Source organism: Abramis brama, assembly GCF_963993115.1.
Source record: "Abramis brama genome assembly, chromosome: 12".
NCBI lineage: Eukaryota > Metazoa > Chordata > Actinopteri > Cypriniformes > Leuciscidae > Abramis > Abramis brama.
This window is the reverse complement of record NC_139974.1, coordinates 13,939,138-13,963,407: the sequence shown is the minus strand read 5'-3', so window position 1 is coordinate 13,963,407 and position 24,270 is coordinate 13,939,138. Positions and strand designations below refer to the sequence as shown.

The window sequence follows — 24,270 nt, the reverse complement described above, 5'->3', positions numbered from 1 at the left end:
AATCTGCACAACGGTAACAACATCTAATATCTCTTATTCACTGACCCCGGGACTGTACGGGACTGCCAGCGTCCGATGTTTCTGCAGATCGGAGCGCCGACGCGAAGCGCAGAGACATGTCCCGAAGAAAGCAAGCGAAACCTCAGCATCTCAGGTCGGACGAAGAAGGAACACAGTCGGACAAAAGTCCGGATAACGGTATGTGAATTGAAATACGAATCTTTTATTCGGCTCTTTAGATACAAACAAGTTTCTTTTGTCAGAATTTCGCGATGTTATATTGTTAATTCTGAGTAGTGCTGAAGACACGATAGCCTATAGAACATAGGCTATTACATAGAATGAACAATTTGAGAGAGTCGGGGAATATAAAAAGAACTTGATTTAGGAAGCATGCAAGTTTAAACGATGCTGTGTTCAGTTCAAGTAGACTATACGGAACTCAAGACAAAGTTTTACACCCTTTAAAATAACGTTCTACGTTCAACAAAGAGTCTTTTTAATATAAAAAGTTAGGGTTGTTCTTTAAAACACCGGTGCGTTCTCTAAAGAACCAGAGAATAAAAAGTTAGGCTACTTGTGGTTGTCTTATGACATGATTGTAAAATTCTATTAGAACCTTTATTTTTAATAGGCTAGTGTTTCATAAATCACAAGTTAAGTGTGTTTATATAGTAGCCTACATGAAACCTACAAATATGTGCTTTCGGAAATTTCGTGTCAAACGTTGATTATGTGTCATTTGACAAAAATGCCGAACACTTTTTTTCCCCCCACTAAATAATGCAGTCGTAATTTCTAGTCTTTCCAGTCTTCTAGCTGTTAACTAACAATTTCTGTTAAATTCATTAGAAATAATTAAACATTTATGGACATAAAATGCTCTCATTATTTTTTATTCAATTTGCTTAAACTGGTCACGTATCTTAGGCCCTATATTTATTTATTTTTGCATTTCGTGTAGACTTTCAAAAATAGTTTGATTTAACATGATTTAAAATGAATTATTAATTATAATCAGTAACGGTAGATTAGAGTTGTGCATCTAGGCTATTTGTGCTTTTGATAAAGCATCAAAATACAAAAGTGTCCCATTGCAAGACCCAAACAAAACCTTCAACATTCGTCTGTTTGCGTGAGAATAATTCCTTTTGTCATGGTAATGACGTTACTTATGAAAAAGCCTCACACTTGGTCTGGTGTCGAAGTTGTGTCTTTATTTAAATCGCGTTAAAGTATTTACTGCAACACAAAGATCGAACTAAAAGAACTGAATCAGGGTATGGGTTGAAATCAGACAGTGAAAAAGACGTTTATTGTTCTTCAGATCAGTTTTAATCAGACGAATCCATTATAATCAGGCCTAATCTGTTAGAAGAGTAAATAATTTGAAGTGAAAACCTGATGCAACAATATTGATGTAGAAATAATTAGCATAATGTTTAAATCTTAATTCTTGATCATTTAGCCTACACATATATATTTAAACTGTGGGTTAGTTTTCTTTATTATTATTATTATTTTTTTAACAAGTTAATAAAAAATGTCTCCTTTAGTCAATAAGCAGATAATTGCATATGGGAGTTTTTTTAAACTTTGAACAAATTAATTATTTTTTCAGAACATAAAACATCTGTTGTATTTTGAAATTTACTAAAATTAATGTACAGTAAGTGCAGAAATTTCAGAACAAGCTCAAACACACATGGGCATTTCAATACATATTATTATCATTCAAAAAAATATTATTAACAAACTTAAGTAACTTATGGCCAAACTTTCACCATCTACAATAGTTCAAAGACTAATTGGCATAGCCTACATACATTTCTTAATTTCTCCTTAAATTAATATTAAATTATGTTATATTCTAAATTAATTTAAAAATAAAAATAAATAAATCATGATGATTTGACTTCAGAGTGTTATCCATGTGTGCAATAGGTACTTTTATCTCATTTTGTCGACGCAAACACAATTGACTTTCGTGGTTGCCCTTGTACGTCTTTCAGTTCGCCATTCATCAGGCCTCTACAGTAACAATTGTCTAATAGCATTTAGCTTTCTTCTTTTGGGGTCTGAGAAATATATTTTAAAACTCTTATGTTCTAACCTTTGTCTGTCTCATGTCGAAATGATCCAGCTAGCTACAAAACCACGGTTACCAACTGAGCACCCTAGGAATCTCCCAAGTTTTTTCATCTTTGTAGAGGCTGATGTAGTAGGGCCCCACAAATGCCTTTTTTCTGATTGCTTTTTTTTTTTTTTTTTTTTAAATATATCTCATGATCACAGTTTTGTCCGTCTTTTCACTGGGGTTTCGCCATTGTATATATTTTTTCTTTGTAAATCTATTTGGACTATTCAGTGAATGCTAATATATGTGAACTAATGTATGAACATTTTAAGATGATTTGTGGCATGGCCTTAAGTTAATTGGTCGCCTCACTAGATCAGTTTCAGTTAGCTCTCACCTTTCGGTGTTAAGAGTTTTTCAGACCACCCACACAGTTACTGGAATTAGACAAGCAAATGACCCACATTGTAACTCCTCTGAGGAAGGCTCACAAAAACTGAGAAGATATGCAAACAACACCATACCACAAACTTATTTGAGATATTCTGTCATCCTCTCTTCACTCATTTCATTTCTCGCTGTCACTTTTCCAGAAATTTTTATCCAATATTATTCTTAAACGCTGATGTCATAAACATTCAGTGTGGCTATATCAAGGCGATAACGATGGGTAATCATACAGCGAATACACCTATACAATCTTCCATGGCATCTTTTATAAAAAAAAACACTATAAAAAGATAAAACAAAAACAAAAAAAAACACACACACACAAATAGAAACAGGCTGAAAATATAATTCTGTTTAGACTCACACACTTTGCCATCTCACTAAACTAAACATCTTTTATGTGTAAAACTATTTCTGTTTATATTTTCCTCTGAATATTTCTGCATAAATTACTCAAAAATAACCCCTTAAATGCTCACCAGTGAACCAATGACCTAAAACAGTTTAAGATCTTATCTGAACTTGACGTAACCTAGGTATTTTATCAGAACAAAAAATCTCATCAAATGCTGCTGATTTAATTTAAAAACAAATATAATATTTTTGGCTCCCATGATCATTACACTTTGATTTTTTAACAACTTTTTTAAGTTGTATATTCTTGCTCATTATTGAAACTTTACACTTATATATCACTTCTTGTCGTTATATATTTTACTGATTCCATGAGAAAATGGCGCTTAACAGATTTATTAAGATAGCACTGCAGGCTTTGACTTCTAGTGAAAGGACAGATTTTTTTTCTCATTTTGACAGTTTTTTTTCTTATTTTTTTTTAAATGACCAAATATGGCATGATTTAAAACAGTTTGAAGTTAATTGTCCATGTTCACACTTTTAAAGCTGAAACCATTTTTCAAGGTTGTACATCTTTAGCAGTGAGAGATAAATGTTTCACTCAACAATGTCAAGTGGAGGAATTAGTTCTTCAAATTCATCAGGAAATAAGAGTGTTTGATAGCAATGGAGAGTTCAGATTAGTCAATCAAAGACTCAATTTGCCCTCAACTGACAGTGCAGCTGTGAATTGTATAAAAACATTGGAAATCAATATCCCCTATAGAATTTCATTAAGCTCCCGTATATTCAATAGATAGGTCGCATAATTTGATGGATTGTGCAAAGAAAATTATCGTCTGAGTCTTTGGAGCATGAGCACAAAGAGGCTGGCTTTCAGTAATTGGTAAAGTGGTACAATTGATTTAGTTTATCTATATTGTTCACTCCTCCAAGAATAGCTGTGAAAAATCTATCATCTCAGAAATTTCTATTCACACGCTTTCTCTCTATGTCTTTATCTCCCAGCACTTCGCTTGAGGGGAGGCGATGAGGAGGACAGCGGCACAGAGAGCCGCAGCGGGGGTGAAGAGACACACGTGTGTGAGAGGTGCTGTGCTGAATTCTTCAAGTGGTCCGAAATGCTGGAGCACCAACAGAAGTGCACGGAAGACCCCCCTGTGCTGATAGTAAAAGAGAATGAAGAGAAGGCCATTTGCCGGGAATCACCGACAGAGTCCCTTTTGAGTGCCCACAGTGACTCAGCAGAAATGGAGGCCAGCGAGCTCAACTCCGAGCTGGCTGAGAAAGTCGACGAGATGCCTGAGGAAACCCATATCATCGACCTGGATGAACAAATGGATATAAGTTTGCCTGAGCATAAAACATCAAACCTCAGCCCTCTACAACTTGACAATGAAAACCCCACCTCTTCTCCTGCACCACCTACAACCAATCATTATGACATGCCCAGCACCAATGTGACCCTGGAGATTCTTCACAGCACCCGAGTGGCCGTTGCTCAGTTTTCCCAGAGCATTCACTGTGCAGGGTCCGCAGGCAAGCTGAACTCAGCTGCGATACCCATGATTCTGGAGCAGTTGATGGCGCTGCAGCAGCAGCAGGTTCAGCAATTGCAGCTCATTGAGCAGATCCGCAGCCAGGTCGCTGTAATGAATAGGCAGCCTACGCAAGCCGCCCTTAATCCTGCCTCAAAAAGCCTGCCCTCTGACTCGAACACTTACAATTTCCAGGGCATCGCTCCACCCCCTGTACTTCCATTATCTGGGGTCATGCCCTCTGCAGTGAATGGGCATGCCTCTGTATCCCAGGCGTCTATGCTTTCGAGACCACCGTTGCTGTCTTCCCAGCCAAGCAGTGGACAAATCGTCTCTAGAGCATTAGAGAGTGCCACTGCTTCCTTAACAAGCTCCAGCCCTCATCTCTTCAGCTACAGCGGGGCTTCCCCGCTCTTACCCACTTGTAGTGGATCTCTCTCTAACGTTAGTAACACCCAGTCCGTAAGCACTCCCAGTCCACTATCAGCTTGCCAGAGTAGCCTCCTTAGCCCTTCTGCCAACCTACCATTACTACCTCAAAGCCCTCCCAACGGAGTCATATTTCCCAATCCACTGGCCAGCATTGCAGCCACTGCCAGTGCATTAGACCCACTTGCTGCTATGATGAAGCACCGTAAGGGCAAACTGCCCGGCGTCTCCATTTTTGACAACAAGCCCAATTCTGAGGACCCATTCTTTAAGCACAAGTGTAGGTTCTGCGCTAAAGTGTTTGGCAGCGACAGCGCCTTGCAGATCCATTTGCGCTCACACACAGGTGAGAGGCCCTTCAAATGCAACATTTGTGGCAACCGTTTCTCAACAAAGGGAAACCTCAAAGTCCACTTCCAAAGGCACAAGGAGAAGTACCCTCATGTCCAGATGAACCCGTACCCAGTCCCAGAGTATCTTGACAATATCCCTACCAGTTCTGGGATTCCATATGGGATGTCTTTTCCTCCAGAGAAGGCAGGACCTACTTGGTTAGACAGCAAACCTGTTCTTCCAACTGTGCCATCCTCAATGGGTCTGCAGTTGCCACCCACAGTACCAATTATTGAAAGCTTAAGTGATTCATTTACAAGCACACCCTCTGAAAGATCTCCACATAGGCCATCACCAGCCAGAGGTGAACTTGCCCCATCGTCACCCAATCCCACCGGCACTGAGACAGATATGTCTACCATTGCGGCCTCCCCTAAATCAATCAGAGAAGAAGAGATCACACACAGCTTCAATACAGAGGAAGTGCACCTGCCATCAAACAGTATGACCAGAAACGGTAACAACCCCAACAGCCTGCTTTCACAATCCATGTCAACAGAAACACCTGTTAAGGGGAATGTATCAGAGTCCACTGATGTTCCTTCAGCTGTTAATAAGTCACCCTCTCCTCCACTCATCTCGGATCAGTTCAGGGCTAAGTTCCCATTTGGTGGTCTCCAAGACTCTATGCAAACATCTGAGACATCGAAGCTCCAACAGCTTGTGGAAAACATTGACAAGAAGATGATGGATCCCAATCAGTGTGTAATCTGCCACCGCGTGCTTAGCTGTCAGAGCGCGCTGAAGATGCACTACCGCATCCATACAGGGGAGAGGCCATTTAAATGCAAGGTTTGTGGACGAGCATTCACCACAAAGGGTAACTTGAAGACTCACTTTGGTGTCCACCGTGCAAAGCCTCCTCTTCGGATTCAACATTCATGCCCGATCTGTCAGAAAAAATTCACAAATGCTGTTGTGTTACAGCAGCACATACGCATGCACATGGGTGGGCAGATTCCAAACACTCCTTTGGCAGAAACCATCTACGAGAAAGACACAGATATGGAGAGTTTCGACAGCATGAGCACTTATGATGACGACTGTCTTGATGATATTTCATTTGAAGAAGAAGCGGATGTTGTGGAGAACAGTGAAAACACCCTGAGCTCTTTTTCAGACAGTCCACCACCTATTTCATCTCTGTCAACCAGTGTATCAGAATCTCAAAATGTAAGGAGTGACTCATCCATCAGTCTCAGCCAATCAAATGGAAAAAAGATGGTCAAGTACGGACCTATGGATAATGATCTTCATGCTCTGGGCTTGATCACCACTGGTGAGATGGAGAACCATAGCATGGGAACTAGATTAATGCCGCATTCATCTAGTTCTATTCACATTCCACCCTATCTCAACAGTCAACCTGAAGGCCAACATGAGCACCTAGTCTCTCTGAACCTCTCCTCTAAAATCCCTGAGGAAACAGCTATAGTAAAATCTGAAACAACAGATTGTCCTGCAGCAAACGCAGTCAACGGGGTGACTCTTAATCAAACAGGAATACAGCCTATCCAGTCTACAGTAAAGAAAGAAAACCCTTTCAACGTGCAATGTTTCAGCAAGGAACATGGTAAGCTTAAACTGCTACTGTATATGATAGCCATAAAACACCCTTAAAAATAGATTTGTTCAATGAGTTTAATTAAACTGAGGAAAGCTTTTCTGCACAATTATTTTAGGTTAGCACTACAAGACAAGAATAACTGAAATAAGCACAAATGTCAGGGCATGTCAAAACACCTCTAGGGCCCAGACAATACCTTAGACCCCAGAGGGTTAAAACAAATCATGTTTTGTTGAACAAACCTAAATTTAAGTTCTTGTGTTAGATAAATTCTAGCTAGCATTAGTGCATGTTAGCATACTAAATATATATGTATTATTATATGTAATGCATGGAATGATCAAATAAGAAAAGATTGGTCTCAGTACTGTCAGTACTGACTGAAACAACACACACCATAGTCGTCATGTAGCCCACAACCTAAGCACAAGCTAGACTCTTCAGCACATAAGTAACCACACAGAAACTATAACATAACATTAAACACTAATAGATATTTCCCTTTACTCATAAACATCAAATAACTCGTAGATACCATTTACTCTCCTAATGCAGTCTATGTAAAGCATGTTGGGAATTAGAAGTCCACTGTCCAGTTAATAATGTCAACAAAAATGATTTATGCAGTCTCAACACAAAGGATTAAGTTAACGTCTGTTTTACAAATGTAAGTGATTTGAACGGAATGAAATTAAGTTGTGGCAAAATGTTCAAGAATTGTTTAACTTGGGCTTATTTTTAAGTAAACTGAACAATCAGCAAAAAAAATATTTTTCTTTAGTGTAAATTTAATTACTTAAATGGTGAAGTAAATGTTTTTTTCTAAAATCCTACCTTAGCTAAATATGCATAGACAACTGTAAGTAAGCCGTATTCAATTCACCTGAAATGTGTAAACACTGTGGTGCTACACATTGCCCAGCACCGCAATATAGCTCAGTTAATGGTTCGAGTTTGGGGCTGGACTGGTCTGTTTGTAATGGTAATGGTAAAGTAATGGAGGAGAGGGAAGTGTTTGTAGAAAATGAAAAAAATATATATTCATATATTTAAATGATTAAATGATATTATATTTTTGCAATTCTGTTTGGCTTTGCAAAGCCAGAAATGACACATTTCCCCTTAAACACTTAATGCATAGTTTTGCAGTATTAGTATATTTGATTTCAGTGTTCATTTTATTCTTATTTTTTATTTTTATTCTCAGAAAATGCTCAAAGGTTTACTGATCAGGATACAAAAAATTCGCCGACTGCAGTGAAACTGGAGAGTGCTTGCAATAGACCATACATGCTAAAAGAAGGGCCTTTCCCTGCATTTGGCCTGCAGTCTCCCACCTCACGCTCTGAGGTGATGATACCGGGCGTCACCACACTCACTGGACCACCCCCTCCCCGACGGACCCCTAAGCAACACAACTGCAGTGCATGTGGGAAGAACTTCTCTTCTGCCAGCGCCTTGCAGATCCACGAGCGCACACACACAGGCGAAAAACCTTTCGGCTGCTCTGTCTGCGGTCGAGCGTTCACAACCAAGGGTAATCTCAAGGTATGTGATCATTATTGATTATGTTATTTCAGATGTTCACTTATTCACAAGTATAATAATTAATACTTGTGAAATAGTGAACAGCTTATATGAAACAGATGCACTTTTCAAATCAGTCTTTATTTTATGCTTACCAGTGTTGGAGTTGTGCGTTGCTCCCAACATGTCAAACGTGCATGTTTCCTTTCAGTCCTCCACCATTCCGTCAATTAAAAGCAAAAATAAAAAAATAATAATTAAAAAAACAACAACAATGCAAATACACATGGCGGTCATCACAACATCATGGTGGTCATTTTTTTTTTATCATTCTTTACAGATTAATACACACATCTACCACAAAGTGCGTACAAATATTTGTCATTGATTTCTCTTTAATTTCTGTTTGTCAACAGGTGCACATGGGCACCCATATGTGGAATAACACTCCTGCCCGTAGAGGTAGACGACTGTCTGTGGAAAACCCAATTGCCCTTCTGGGCGGTGACGCCCTGAAATTCAGCGAAGCGTTTCAGAAGGATTTAGCAGCGCGGGCCATGAATGTGGACCAAAACTTCTGGAGCCGATATGCAGCAGCTATTACTAATGGCTTAGCAATGAGGAACAATGAAATATCCGTCATTCAGAGTGGAGGAGTCCCCCAGCTTCCTACCATTACTGTGCCCACGGACAAGGCTAGCACTGGAAACAGCCCACCAATCACAGCCATGGAAAAAACAGGCTTAGAAAGGGGTACTGGACAACACTTCTCCATGATGATTGAGGACAAAAAAGACATCGGAATCAATTAAAGTAAAGATGACATATTCTTTCTCCTTGCATAAGGAACATTGAAAATAAACGTGTCTTGATTTTTGAAAATCTGAATAAACTCTTTAGAATGTGCTTGATTCATGTGGGAAAAGATTCTTTATCTTATACTATAATGGCACTTGTTTTTTTATTTTATTGTTTAAACTGAGGCCACGGTTAGTTTTTCAATTATGTCCACTGACTGAAACCTTACACTTGATTCAAGGGCATTGCTTTGAGATAAAATGATTATTTTATGTTGTAAATATGTATTTTATTTTATTTTATTTGTTTTATCCTCTGATTTTGCTGTCAGACATTGCTCAATTCATGGGAAAGGGAACATGTTTGCATATATAATAGAAACTTTTCATTCCCACACTGTGGTCTTAATATAGCTACAGCTGAAAGTATGTAACTTAAATCCCGAGCAAAAGATAAAGAGACATTTCAGTTTTTGAAAAGAGATGTATTCTTCTTTGACATCCCACTGCTTTGCTGCTATGCATTAGATGCAAACCGTTTATTTTCATGCAAATTAAGTACACCACCATGAAAGCTAGTGTCATTTTAGCTGCCATCAACAATCAAACGTTTCATCTTATACCAGCCTATGTTATTATGTTATTAATTCTGATTATGTGTTTTATGCTATTTTCTGCCTTATTTACTTTTACATGCAAAATTAATTAGCGGGCCAACATGAGACTATGAAGTATAATATGAGTGCTAATAAAGATCTTAAAAACACCTTTACACTTCAGTTTAAAGTATAGTTATCAGGCCTTGTGATGCATCCGAACGTGTTGCGGGACTATTATATTTCAAAATTTAGAAGTGTTTTCCTATTAAGAACAAACTAAATAAATGTTTCCAGAAACATTTTTGAACACGGGAAAATAAGAAAAAAGTGAAACAATATACTTGTCTGTAATGGTAGCTTATGTCTTATTTACTAAGCGTGTCATGTCAGGTCATTTTAGTGTTTTTTATTTTATTATATGTTATTTTATTTTGTAGTGCTATTTTCCTTAAATAATATATTGTTTAGTGATGGGAGAAAAACATAAAAAATATGAATGAGCAGTTTTCATAAAATAGGTAATGGTGAAAAGGGACGGGGTATTTGATGTGTCCTCTGCATGAAAAAGAGACACTATTTTTGTACTCAGATATGTTATAATAATGAATAAAAAGTACACCAGGTTTTCTTTTCTGTCTGAACATCAGTATTTTTTCATGGAACAACTGAGGTGGTCTCTCAAACACACTGACTGAACTGGATTTATTTCTAAGATGCAATATTGCTGCCACCCTCAATAAATAAATCTCAAACAAAATATTTTGTTTGTGTCATCTTTTTATTGTGAGAGTATATTTTAGAGTATACAGGGAAATGCTTCACTCTGTATCTCTTTCTGTCTCTCTGTGTGTGTTGAGACAAACTTTAGGCAGACATTGTTATTAATAGTGTTATTTAAAAAAGATAATCATTAATTAAATAATTATATTACTGTTATTTAAATGCAAAATCTTGGTATCATTTGGGAAGTCAAACCTCAAAAACAGCAAGACAACAATGGTAAGATGCCTAGTGTGAAATAACCAAAGATAGCCAATTAATTCAACCAAGTTAGATATTAAAGTACACTTAAATAAAAATAAAATACCTTCAAAACCATAGCAGATATTTCCCTCACTTTGTTCCGGACATGACGACATTCATACGTAGCCAAGTAAAGATGGCAGACAGCATCCTTTTGAATCCCGTACGGACGAATTCGAGAAAAACTGCGTATTATAATGCTGGCAGACCTGCCAGGTATGTATACGGTTGGATATTGATCTTAAACACCTCTTTTTTAACACAAGACTGTCAGTTGAGTTGTTATAATAATGTATGTTTTGATATTGGGTTTGTTTATACCACGGTTCCGGGGTTGAGTGCTAACGGGCTAACAGTCTAGCGGCAGTGTAAATTCAGCAGCGCGAGCTGTCAGTGTCAGATTACAGCTGATAGGACACGAGAGGATACAAGACTCCCCGAGAGATGCATGTGGTGATTAAGATGTGATATAATCATGTGAGATATTTGTCATTCCGCTTCCTTTTCATAAAACATCTTAGGTACAACATCCATTGAAGCGTACTCTGGCTATGAGCTATTCTGTGGTTGTTAGTACATTACGTGTATGGAACATCTCATATAAATTGAAGCATGAAGCATATGTGATATTTAATGAATGTAACTTACCTAAGGCTCAGAAGATGTGCTAAAAACATCTTCTGAGCCTTAGGTTCATTCATTAAACATCACAAGTAATGCCTCTTGTGCATTTGGTACATAAAACACAGTTCACGGTACACTCATAGAACATATCATGAACTTTTGGTGACCATCATATGAGGCTTTGTTCCTTCTATAGCATATCGCATACAGCATCTCATTTGCCTTAGGTATATGCATCACATGCCATGGTCTGCTGATGCCGATCTTGTCACGATATCTCTCTGCAAACTTTTGTCCCATGGTTTATGTGAGGCAAAGATACTAATTTAGAAACAAATGTCTATCTGGTTTTCCTGAACCGCATAAATAGCCTAACAGCGGATAGGATCTGTATTTATGGCATCCAGCTGTTCGTCAAATACTGACAGTCTAAGGACCACTTGTGGCGTTGCTGCTTGAGAGTATGGACCTAAACCAAAAAGATTGCTTAATTTAATTTCATTGTTTGGGGTAATGCTATTGCGCACAATAACTTTGCGAATCGTTTTGTTTTATTGAGGAGGAAAGAGAAGAGCAGAAGAACTGACCACAGTTAGGAGAGATAAATTGGACCACCAGCTATGTTTGGCTCATACTTTGCTTATTCTGTTGTCTTTCTTGATCTATATGGCTGGTTAAGCAGATTTGATGGTGATCTGATTTCCTTTATCATACAATTGAATACAAATATCAGTGGTGGGCCTGCAGGTTACAAATCTCTTACATCGGCCTCGCTAGACTGTATCGATTCGGTTTATGATTACACCGGTCAGCTAACTTGGTTGTCTTTTTTTATTACACCCATTTCTGCTTGACCACTGTCAAGGCAGTTTAACCAAAAATTATTTTTAATGGACGTCAAACGCTTAAATCCACTTAGACACATTTCAGAGTGATGTGCTTTTGTTGACATACCTCAATAATAACTTGCCTACTGTGGCAGGAACCGATTAGCCTTTGTAGAGCTAATATTTGTCATTTCCCATTAGTTCATAGTCTCTTATAATGGTGAATCTCACGAAACTTGTCAAGAACATGTGTGGACCATATTTCACCCCCAAACTCAAAAGAGTTTTAATTATTATTAAATTATAAATTATTATACAGAGTTAGCTACAACTAAGCCATTTGTAGGTCAGTTGTTTGAGCATCCCGACCAGTCCGACTTTCTCATTTACCCTCATGTCGTTTCAAACCCATAAGACTTTTGTTCATCTTCGAAACACAAATGAAGATATTTTAATGGAACCTGAGAGATTTCGATCGCTTTATTAAAAGTCCATTCCCCCCAAACATTCACAATTCAGAAAGAAATAGTTATGTAAATCATATGAATCAAGCAGTTTCAATCCAAGTCTTCTCAAAAGACACAATTGCTTGATATGATGAACATTTAATTTAGACCATTATTCACACATTGATCATGCATTGACCACATTAAAAATGGGAAACAGAAGGTCAAACATATTTGATGATTGTTAAGCAGATTTGATGGTAATATCTTTTTTTATCAGTCAGTGCTGTAATCTTCACTACAAAATGTGTGCGTTCAGTGTTTTGCGTAGGATTAAATATGATTCACACTAACTGATCTCTCAAATCTATTTCTGCCCTGTTCATTCTTTTAGAAGAAAAGGGACTGTTCCTTTTAAAATCCTTAGGACTAGAGTTTGTAGGTTGTTAATATCCGCCATTGTAAGTGTATAATGCTTCTTTAATAATTTATCCAACTCGATATCACTGGCTTAGGAGGGCCTGTTCAGTCAGCGTGGTCTGAATCTGGTATATTTTTATACTTATTTCAGTGGTCGACTGCAAAAGGCTGTCAGTGTTTACAGTGATCACAGAGGCCTAATTGCATGAATTAAGTCTATCCACGGACAACTCTAAAATGAAAAGGGAGCTTGCAGGTTTTGACGCTAATGCTAAAGTGGATCTGGTGCAGAAACGGCCAGGCTTTTGTGTGGGTGGAAGGTGATATCCTCTTGGGACGTCGGCTGTTTCAGAGTGTCACAATAGCATTCTGCTGATCTGGGTTTGAGACTCGTCTCGATAAATGAGGAACACAGTGTGAGAGAGGAACAGTTCCCTTAACTTCTGCATTTTTTTTTTTGTTCCACTCATTCATGTAGGCGCCTTTAAAAATGTCCTTATTTCATTGCATATGTCTTTTTATATTTGATAGGTTATAATGAAAGTAGGAATGTTTTTGTTGGATAACAATTTAACAAACAGTCTATTTATTACATTTGAGTCGTGAGACCTTAATTTGATATAGAAATCCTATACCGTTTTTGTAGCTTAGCAGGTTATTTAGCTTTTTGTAAATTTATATAAAGGAGAAATGATCCTACACAACTTTTATAATAATTTTGGCAAAAAATGATGATGCCTAACTTGTCAGAGGTGTAATGCCATCCTTTTTTGTAACAATGTTTCAGGTATCAGATTGAAGACGAATCCTTGAACCTTGATGAGATGCCATTGATGATGTCAGAGGAAGCTTTCGAAAATGACGAAAGTGACTATCAGACTCTGCCCAGAGCCAGAGTGAGTCAGAGACACAGAGGACTGGGCTGGTTCCTCTGTGGAGGATGGAAGGTCCTGTGCATCAGGTAACAGCCTACATGAGAGCTCACGTTAATATTTAAGCATTAAGTTGCTTCTTTCAATATCTGAGTGCTCACAAATGATCTGGTATTTGCTTCTCCAACGTAAACCACTTTTTAAATTTGACGCTGTGTCTCAAAAATGTGAGGCTCATGGTGAAAAATGCTGAAAAGACCAAAAAATTAAAAAACAGCACAGAAGGAATGTGAGAACCTGTTCTGTGTGAATGCCCTCATATTTAAAAACTCGACTGCAAATTAGGGATGTCACGGTGAGGTTTTTTTTACACCAGTATATAAACTTGCTACAACACCGGTATTACTGATAACACTGGTTAATGTGCACTCGCTTTTCTCTCGTTTTTAAATCGCGATCACGCATACTCAATATGGCCAATAATTTGTGGCCATAAGGGAGCCGCTATCAATATGGCGGTTATTGAAATAGTTTTTTTTTTTAATGCATGCTTGTTTTTCCTTTCACTTTTGAATTTGCGATCAAGTCCACTCTGTATATAGGGATTTCTGTTGTAAAAAAGTTTTTAATTTTGTTCATTTATCTATACGGCAGCTCTGAATAAAACAGTAATGTAATCGTCCAGCTCAGTTCAGTTCTCATAAAATGGTGTCAATGCAGGCAGATCAATAATATTGTTGAATATTAAGTGTCCCCAGCTAAGCAAGCCAAATGCGACAAAGGCGACAGTGGCAAGAAACCAAAACTACATCATGCGCTGTCAGTTGTCAATGACACTCAGGATCTGTTGTGCACCAAATCCTCTGCCATCATCCTGTCAGTCATCTGTCCTTACTCTTGTCACGTGATAAGTGAAATCTGACTCCTGTTGCACTCTGCAGCTCGTGGTGTATATGGAGCAGAGCAGACACTTTCAGTTCATAATTTAAGCATCCATTGTCCGACTGAACTAAATGGGTTTTTATTTCCATAAAAAAACAAAAGGACAAAAGTTTAAAAAAAGTTATTCAGTGAAGAGCATGGAGTGATTTATTTGTCTTTTGTAGTGTGATTAAAGGGATACTCCACTTTTTTTGGAAATAGGCTCATTTTACAACTCCCCCAGAGTTAAACAGTTGAGTCTTACCGTTTTCGAATCCATTCAGCCGAACTCCGGGTCTGGCGGTACCACTTTTAGCATAGCTTAGCATAGATCATTGAATCGGACAGGACCATTAGCATCTCTCTCAAAAAAATTACCAAAGAGTTTCAATATTTTTCCTATTTAAAACTTGACTCTTCTGTAGTTACATCGTGTACTAAGACCGACGGAAAATGAAAAGTTGCGATTTTCTAGGCTGATATGGCTGCATAGGTAATATGAGCAGGCGTAATGATATGACGCAGCGCCTGAAAATAGTCCCCAGCTCGGTAACTTCCAACGTGACCGGGACTAGTTTGTCTAAACTATTAGACCTATTTTCAGGCGCTGCGTCATATCATTACGCCTAGAAAATCGCAACTTTACATTTTTCGTCGGTCTTAGTACACGATGTAACTACAGAAGAGTCAAGTTTTAAATAGGAAAAATATCGAAACTCTTTGGTCATTTTTTTGAGAGAGATGCTAATGGTCCTGTCCGATTCAATGATCTATGCTAACCTATGCTAAAAGTGGTACCGCCAGACCCGGAGTTCGGCTGAATGGATTCGAAATCGGTAAAACTCAACTGTTTAACTCTGGGGGAGTTGTAAAATTAGCCTATTTCCAAAAAAAGTGGAGTATCCCTTTAACATTAAAAACACAGACAGCAGCAGGAATATTAGGCTGCTGTCACTTTAAGACTAATGCATGGATCCAATATACTCATACATCATTCAATATAAGTTCTTTCTCCATAGCCATAACAACTATGCTTATTTGGATACTTGCAAAGGCGGCCATTTTGTGAATTTGTCCGTTTTAGCGCAAAGAGACGTGAAAGAGAATTAACTTTATTATTTGCATGCTGTCTCAGACTCGCAGCTGTGTGCGCTTCAGGTGTGTGTGCACAAAACTTCTCACACAGCACGCGCAAGTTCTCTTTCGCTTGAATGCTTAAATTGGCAAGGCTTGAAAATGCGTGCAAATTATAAACTTTCGTGACCATGCAGTTCCTTCAACGTCTTTCACGCTGAAAAACGAACCTGTGTCCGCCATGTTCAGCACAGGATGAATGACAGGGTCCCCGCTGTCACGCTCGTGCAAGGTAAATGAAAAAGTGAAAAAGACTAGTAATAAGATTAACGTCAGTCAGATATTATGTTCAATGTTTGTGGAAATGCATACGGAAAATTAATATCGAATCAACCACATTTTAAAAAACGATTAATCGACAAATCTATTATTTTTGCAAATCTGAAATCTGACTCCTGTTGCACTCTGCAACTTGTGCTGTATATGGAGCGGAGCAGACGCTTTGTTCATAATTTTGGCATCTATTGTATTGTCTAACTGAACTAAATGGTTTTTATTTCTATAAAAAAATGACATTACAGTGGCCAAGTAATGTAATCGGTGTGCAGCTGAACACCATGTAACACAGGTAACACAGACTATAGCAGCAACCCTAATGCAAATGGATTGTTCTTGAATGTAAAGGCACTTTCACACCAAGGGGGACATCTATGAAGTTTTAATAATCATTTCTATGAGAATAGAGAAGTCAACGCCACAGCTATAACAATAACGGCATAGAGGAACGATATCGTTGGAATTGCTTTCAGAATGATTTTTTCAAACTGATGAATGATAAAAACATTGACTGCCAATCAGAATCCATCCAAATTTAAAAAGAGCTGAAGCTTTCAAAGTGGCAGACAAAATAACTGCAATGTGCGCTTGTAATAATAAACAGAATGTTACTGTGTGTTGTTGTGGAAGCTAATAGTTGTTGATAAGCCAGGAATATTTTTTCATTTGGTGGCTTTTATGAGAACATATTGATAAATTTGATTACTTATGTTTAATTTGATTGGTATATTTATTAATATGATTTAACATTTGTTTGTAATTGATTGAGAGTCATAGACAGTCATAAACAGATGGATGGATGGATGGGTAGGTAGGTAGATGAAAAGATTGATGGATAGATAGACAGATGGATGGATGGATGGATGGATGGATGGATGGATAGATAGATGTTTTGCTGAAAACATTTAAAAAGATCTTGGCCTTCACCTTTTATTAATAAATGTCACCATTGTCATGCAGCCTATTGTGTGTGTATGTAGTGCTTGTGCCAGGTTGGCTCAGCTCCTTTCTAACGCACCGGTAACTGTGCATGAAATACATGCACAAGCACAGGTTGTGTTTTTTGGTTGAGGTGCTCTCTGCGCATCATCAGTCAGAAGGTCAAACACGCCAACCGAAAATTTGCTTATCCAGCCAACAATATCAATAGGCTCAATGTCTATTTGGACGTGCATTCCCAGAATATCTCAGTGCCTTTTGTGTTGCATCAACGATGATGCAAGTGTGATTAAAAGATATATTAGTAATTTACGGTTATGAACGTGTGTGCTTGACTCTTCTCCACATGCACTAGGTTATCAGCAGCGCATCTCAATTGTAAGCTTGGTATTGATTTTTTTTTTTTCTGCTCCTAATGAACAAATGGGATTTCACACAGCTGACCAGTTTGCTGCTTTCCAGTAATTTTCTGTGTGCTTAGGCAAAGGATTATGAAATGAACAAATAATTCAAGCAGAATAACTCTGCTTATTCAAACGGCCCTATTATTTGAACTACATTCATTTGAGCAAATAATCTCTCTTATGAATCAGGGAGCTGGCACTTACAGACAGGAGACAAAAGGGGCCAACACAAATATTATTATATTTTTTTCAAGGTTTATGTAATTTAGTTCAGTGCCAGCCAAACCAATCGGCATGACTGTGTAAACTGCGCAGAGTACCGGCAGAGTACCGTCACGCCGTTCAGCGGGGATGGCAACCGCTAGAATATAAAATGAATATGAAGGTCAACAAAGTGTTTGGCGCTCTCTCTGACCTTCACAGCGAATCGGAGCATTCGTTTACTAGGGAGGGGTTTATTTGACAGGGGTGTTGCAGAGGACATCATCTACAGGTTTGTTGTTCTCTTTAGGTATCGCTAGGCCTGCATGGAACACACAGGAACCTTAGATGAAGTTTTTCATTGTTCACTAAAACTATACACATCTTTAGCCCCCTTGATTATTTGCTTGTCTTTATTATCAATATGTGTAGTATTCTCAGTCGACATGAAATCAAAATGAACTTGTTTTTTCTCTGTTTAATTCTTCAGTACATTAAAATATATTATATTACGGAAGTAAAATGAGTTGAATGACAATTAAAATGCTCATTTTGAGGGTTTCGAGAGCGTTCTGCCTCTTCTTATACTATTTTCTGGCACTTACTTGTTTTCTGTATCGTCTGCTTGAAGTTCTAGTGAAACTAGGCTGCCTTCACTCTCTGTAACATCAGTTACATTAATGTTGCATTAACGTCAGTTGTATTTCAAGTGGAATCAACTGGATATGCCTGACTGGTGATGAATTCCACAAAAAGTCTCAGTGTTAGTTCTCAAGTGCATTTTAAGTGATTAACAGGGTGATAATTCACCAAAATCACCGGTTTTCAGCACAACCCTTAAATTAGGCGTTATGACCAGCCTTGATATTTGTTAATTATTCGGTCAGGGATATTTTTAAATGAAGACCGTTTACTGGAATCCAGGCCTGAACTGCGCCTGTAGCACTGTCTCCTTTAAGTGAATGTGTCTAATCACTGGATGATCTTTTTCCTCCCGTGGTCTCTTGTCACGCAGCTGTTGTGAATGTCTGGTTCACACATGTCGCAGGAAGAAAGAGCTGAAGGCTCGGACAGTGTGGCTGGGACATCCCGAGAAATGCGAAGAGAAGTACCCCAGAAATGCCATCAAGAATCAGAAATACAACTTTGTCACTTTTGTGCCAGGGGTAAGGCCATATTTTTATCACTTGTAAAATGCTGTCTTATTATTTTTGTGTATTTATGTCATTAATATTTTGAATCATTTCTAATATTATTTTTTATATTAATTATTTATTTTATGATGCAGAACTTTTTTGTGCCTGCGTTTATTCTTTAGCTCTCGCTAGGCTGTTTAAAGTGAAATCTCTACCCATTGTACGCACAGCAGATTTGCTCAGTAATCAGGTTAATGTGTAACTAGCTGTGAAGGAAAGGGGTGTAACAGCAATCTAACGGATCTTTTTCCACTGAGTGTGTAAGCGATCTACTGTATTATGACTGCTGGCGATGTCTTATTCAGAGGAACGCACCTTGTGTATGTGTCCTTGGCAAAGTATTTGCAGCTTGTACGATGAATTATGTATAAGCCAATCAGGTGTGCCACCAAAAGCTGTGTTAGGATGTCACATGTATTACTGTCATTACAAGTACTTAAATGCTTTTCGATTCATATTGTCATGGGCATTTTATTAACTCTTCATCTTCAAATATATTGCTGGTTGTTGATTTATTTGTGGTGCTTTCTCTTTCTTTTGTTTTAGGTTCTTTACCAGCAGTTTAAGTTCTTCCTCAACTTGTATTTTCTGGTAGTGGCTTGTTCTCAGTTTGTTCCATCGCTTAAGATAGGATATTTGTACACTTACTGGGCCCCGCTGGTGAGTACGTCTAACCTTATGAAGGTGGAGATTGAACTCTAAAAGTAAATTCATTCATCACTTTTGTTGTTCCTTTTTTTCCCCCCTTGTCTTTCAGGGTTTTGTGTTGGCTGTCACCATGGTGAGAGAGGCAGTTGACGAAGTTCGCCGTTGCAGGAGAGATAAAGAGATGAATTCCCAGCTGTACAGTAAACTCACAATGAGAGGTGACCACAATGTGACACATCCTGATGATATTATACATGATGTGTCATATGCACATGTTTTGAGCTCCATTGACTAACTAAGAGTTGCAGCCTTTGAAGCCTGTGGAAAATAATTGAATAGTGAAAAGAGTTGATACTGAGTGTATCCACAATTTTATTTTTTTTACATTGTAGGTAATGACTTGATGTATTCAAATCCTCATCCAGTGTTTTAGAAATCTAAAATCATTTACCTCAGGTTTTGCAATTGTTGTAAAATTATTTATGTAATCTCTATTAATCTTACATTTTTGAAATAGCATTTAGTTCATTTTTAATGTAAGTACTTGTACAAAAAAAGGTTATATATTTCTCAAAGTACATCCAATTGAAATTTAGTAACTATACAAAATATGTATAAAGGTGCAATCCTCCACATTTCTGTGAATGACAGTGTTTCACTCATGGGTGATATGCAACTTGTTGAGCTTCGATGATAATTTAATTTCACCATACAAAGAATGTAAATGACTTTTGTTAAACGCCCTGTCTGGGTTTAATTTATGAATAAATGTAAAGAATGTCTTTCTCCATCTAGTGGGAAACGGGTACTCTGATAGGAGCTTATGTGTATGTGTGTGAAATCTTAGCGACTCTGTTCAGTCCCAGTTAGCTCTGAATGTTCTTTTAGAAAAATCAAAAAGAAAATCAAAAAGAAAAATGTGCTTAATGAATTAAACATAGTTAACCCATCTTGATATGTTAACCCTACAACCCTAATATTTATAATTTTAAATGTAAATTGCCTAAGGCTTAATAATTCATTTCTAATTACAATTATTTGTCCATCTATGCTTTTCAGGGAAGGTCCAAATAAAGAGCTCAGACATACAGGTCGGAGATTTAATCATTGTGGAAAAGGTTTGTTGTCCTTTTTTATCCCTTCCTCTCTCTTTTGTTGTTCAAGGTATCAGCATAAACTTTCTGCTATGTGATCCGTCACATGAAATCCTGTCATTCTTTTAATGGGACATTGTGTCTGTCTCTCCCCTTACTGTCTGTGGTTCGCTTTAATTGCTTGCTAGGGAAATGACCTTGTTCAATTATTCAACGCAACACTAAAATAGGTTAAGAACACTAAAACGTTACAGAACTGGATTCACTGACACGCGCATATACAGTGTATATATAATAAAATATATATGTATGTGAATAAATGAATATCTCTAAAGATTATAAGCTGTGTAGGTGGCCAGCTCGCTCAGTTTTGAAGCAAAGATAGCATGATACCTTATATGCCTTTTTAGCAATGTCTGATGTTTTGTTTTGTAGAATCAGAGAATTCCTGCTGATATGATTTTTCTGAGAACTTCTGAGAAGACTGGTGAGTTTCACTCTTCACATACAAACAGAGCTTTCAGTCGTCCCTGAAAACTACTTATCATTAAGCCAGTGGTTTCCAACACCGTGCCCATATGCAGCCTAAGAGTCACTTGTAGAGAACATTTTAAAAATATTCATTTTCTTTCTTTTTTTATAATGTTAACATATATATTAATATATTTACACACATACATACATGCAGTAGGCCTCAACTTTTAGGCATTTTATTCACACATAAAATCTATTAAAAATATCAAACCATGAAATATCAAACCATGTGGCCCAAGGTGAATACAAGTGTCTTAGAAGAGTAACCACAGGTAGTTCATCACTTGAACTATATAGAAGTTATATAATTAGAATAATTATATAATATATATCACAATATATTATATAATTATATAATAGAAGTTTCATAATATTAAAGTGTCCAAATACTTGCTTAATTTTCATTTGAATCCTTACAAAAATCTTTATGAGAGCTGTTTCTCTTGAAAAGTGCTTGTACATTTTTTTTCTTCAAGTGCCACTTTTTAATATTTTGTTGAAGTGAACATGGGCTGATGCTTCACTTTCTGGTTTGAACGTATAGCCTAACTTCTTGAATTCTGAGGAACGATGTTCTCTGTGCGAGAGTGAGCGAGAGTGTGTGTGTACGATTACCAGCATTTGCCTTGCCGCTGAGCCATATAAATGACTTAAGTCACATTATGACACATTATTACAGTTGTTGTACAGTTATTTATTGTACAGTTTTCAATAGCTGCTGAAATTGCGGTGCTTTCCATAGTGACTGAAATTGCTGTACATAGTGAAATTAAAGTCAGAAAAATAGTTTTAAAAAATAGTTTTTGTTTGATATGCTTAACCAGTTTTCTGGTTCTTTAGCCATGGTAGACTCTATGGCCCTTTGAATTTACTTAAATTTGAAGCTTTTTAACAAATTGGATAGAATTTTAAAACACAATTTCTTCACTTATTTTCGTTCTTAATTTTTCACTTAATTCATTTTCTTCTGTTTGGTTTTTAGATTTTCTGTCTATAAATATTTTACAGAGTTGATTATTAATAATTTATTAGTAAGACATTAACCAAGTCTTAGTGAGCAGATCCTTTAATGTGCTGTAACTTGTATGGTTTACTGAAGCATGTAAAACATGTCCATATTTCACCCCAACCTCAAAAGATAATTATTATAATTATTATTTTTTACAGTCAGTGAAGTCTATTTTAAGATTTTTTTTTATTGAGACATTATCTTTATGATAATTCTTAATAAAAAAAAAAATCTTAAAATAGACTTCACTGACTGTAAAAAATAATACTCATAAGTCTTATGAGTCTTTATTATTAGACTTCAGTGAAGTCTATTTTAAGATTTTTTTTTTTTTATTGAGACATTATCTTTATGATAATGAATCTCATTTCGTAAAAAAAAAAAAACTATTTAATTAAAATTATGTATATATGTGTGTATATATATATATATATATATATATATATATATACACACACATATATACATAATTTTAATTAAATAGTTTTTTTTTTTTATATATATATATATATATATATATATATACATATATATATATATATATATACATATATACATATATACATATATACATACATATATACATACATACATATATATATATATATATATATATATATATATATATATATATACATATATATATATATATATATATATATACATATATACATATATACATATATACATACATATATACATACATATGTATGTATGTATGTATGTATGTATGTATGTGTAATAATAATAATAATAATAATAATTATTATTATTATTATTATTATATATATTTATTTATTTGTTTTTCAAAGAAATGATAGGACATGTTTTGACAGGCTGTACTTCAGTAAGGTTGGATAATGTAGGCAAACTCAGTATATGGAACATGATGAACACTGAAGCATTTGCTCTGAGAGCTTAAAGACTGCGACCTTTCCTGTCTACCGCCTACCGTTATATCAGTCTTGTTTGAGATCAATATGAACAATATGTTAAGCATTCAGAGTTCTTTAGTGTATAGGGGCCAAAGTTTTGGCCCATAACAAATGTGTCCTTCACACATTCATCTCCAGCCCTCTCACTATTCTGTCTGGAAATAAAAATAATGCTCTTCAGAACTTCAGAACAGATCACTGCATGTTGTCAAGTTAAATTAGATTTTTGAAAGAATAATGTGTTATATTTTTGTCTGTCAGATTTAAGATGCAAATGTTTTGGTTTTCCAGGTTCATGTTTTATTAGAACAGATCAGCTGGATGGAGAGACAGATTGGAAACTGCGAGTCACTGTTGCTTGTACTCAAAGACTTCCTGCCTTAGGGGTATGAACATTTTCTTGCACAAAAACAGTACATACTCCATATTCCTGTGATCTTAATGCATGTTAATAATAAATTATACAAATATTTGCTGATGTAAGATGCTTGACTAGTATAAAATACAATGTTCTCATCTAGTCCGTGTCTTTCACATTTTAAGTCTATTAATGGTGCATTCATGCTTGGATCATATAAATGTTTTTATACCAAAGTAGTCTGTGAGGTATGAAGAAAATGTTGACCCCTACTCATACATTTTACTTGAATGTGCTTCTGTATAACTACAAAAATGGTTTTATTGCTCAAAACAAAGTATATAAAAAAATCTAAATCATTTAAAAGTAAGATGATTTGAACCGTCAGACACATCAGCACCCATCTTCTTCTGGAACGAAAGCAGCTGCATCCAAAATCACATTTCAGCTCCTTCTGTTCTGTTCGCGGATGGGTCGGTAACTTTACCCCCGTAGGCCCACGCTCAGACTCTCTCAGGCTGATGATACGTAGGCTCATGTTTGATATCACTGTGTATCTGATTTACTGGCCGGAGGGTTTGTTTCACATGGGCCGGTAACTTTACCCCGAGAGACAACTGGAATCCACCAAACGGTCTGTCTCCCAGTGCCATCAGTGTGGAGATGACACTCACC

General features: G+C 36.7%; 2 protein-coding genes across 3 annotated transcripts in view; both read left to right on the top strand.

The window, feature by feature from the left end:
• Window positions 1–21: 21 nt before the first annotated feature.
• On the top strand, window positions 22–10,480 carry sall3b (spalt-like transcription factor 3b). The gene is made up of 4 exons (XM_084130368.1): window positions 22–198; window positions 3,893–6,817; window positions 8,019–8,359; window positions 8,755–10,480. The coding sequence occupies exons 1-4, from the start codon at window positions 117–119 to the stop codon at window positions 9,148–9,150; spliced, it is 3,744 nt and encodes a 1,247-aa protein (XP_083986494.1). The 5' UTR covers window positions 22–116; the 3' UTR covers window positions 9,151–10,480.
• Window positions 10,481–10,870: 390 nt separating this feature from the next.
• The window catches only part of atp9b (ATPase phospholipid transporting 9B), a 51,837-nt gene continuing 38,437 nt past the window's right edge, over window positions 10,871–24,270 (top strand). For both annotated transcript variants that reach the window (XM_084130301.1, XM_084130300.1), the window contains exons 1-8: window positions 10,871–10,973; window positions 13,862–14,035; window positions 18,837–18,987; window positions 19,564–19,677; window positions 19,775–19,883; window positions 20,725–20,783; window positions 21,195–21,246; window positions 23,529–23,623. In XM_084130301.1, coding sequence (XP_083986427.1) covers window positions 10,894–10,973; window positions 13,862–14,035; window positions 18,837–18,987; window positions 19,564–19,677; window positions 19,775–19,883; window positions 20,725–20,783; window positions 21,195–21,246; window positions 23,529–23,623 — 834 coding nt within the window. In that variant the 5' untranslated portion in view covers window positions 10,871–10,893. The remainder of the gene's footprint in view (window positions 10,974–13,861; window positions 14,036–18,836; window positions 18,988–19,563; window positions 19,678–19,774; window positions 19,884–20,724; window positions 20,784–21,194; window positions 21,247–23,528; window positions 23,624–24,270) is intronic.

What these genes read in the sequence shown, in the direction of transcription:
- sall3b (XM_084130368.1), top strand. Translation starts at nt 117, where the DNA reads ATGTCCCGAAGAAAGCAAGCGAAACCTCAGCATCTCAGGTCGGACGAA. An exon ending in GGACAAAAGTCCGGATAACG is followed by an intron (nt 199 to 3,892) that starts GTATGTGAATTG and finishes TTTATCTCCCAG; the next exon opens with CACTTCGCTTGAGGGGAGGC. An exon ending in ATGTTTCAGCAAGGAACATG is followed by an intron (nt 6,818 to 8,018) that starts GTAAGCTTAAAC and finishes TTTTATTCTCAG; the next exon opens with AAAATGCTCAAAGGTTTACT.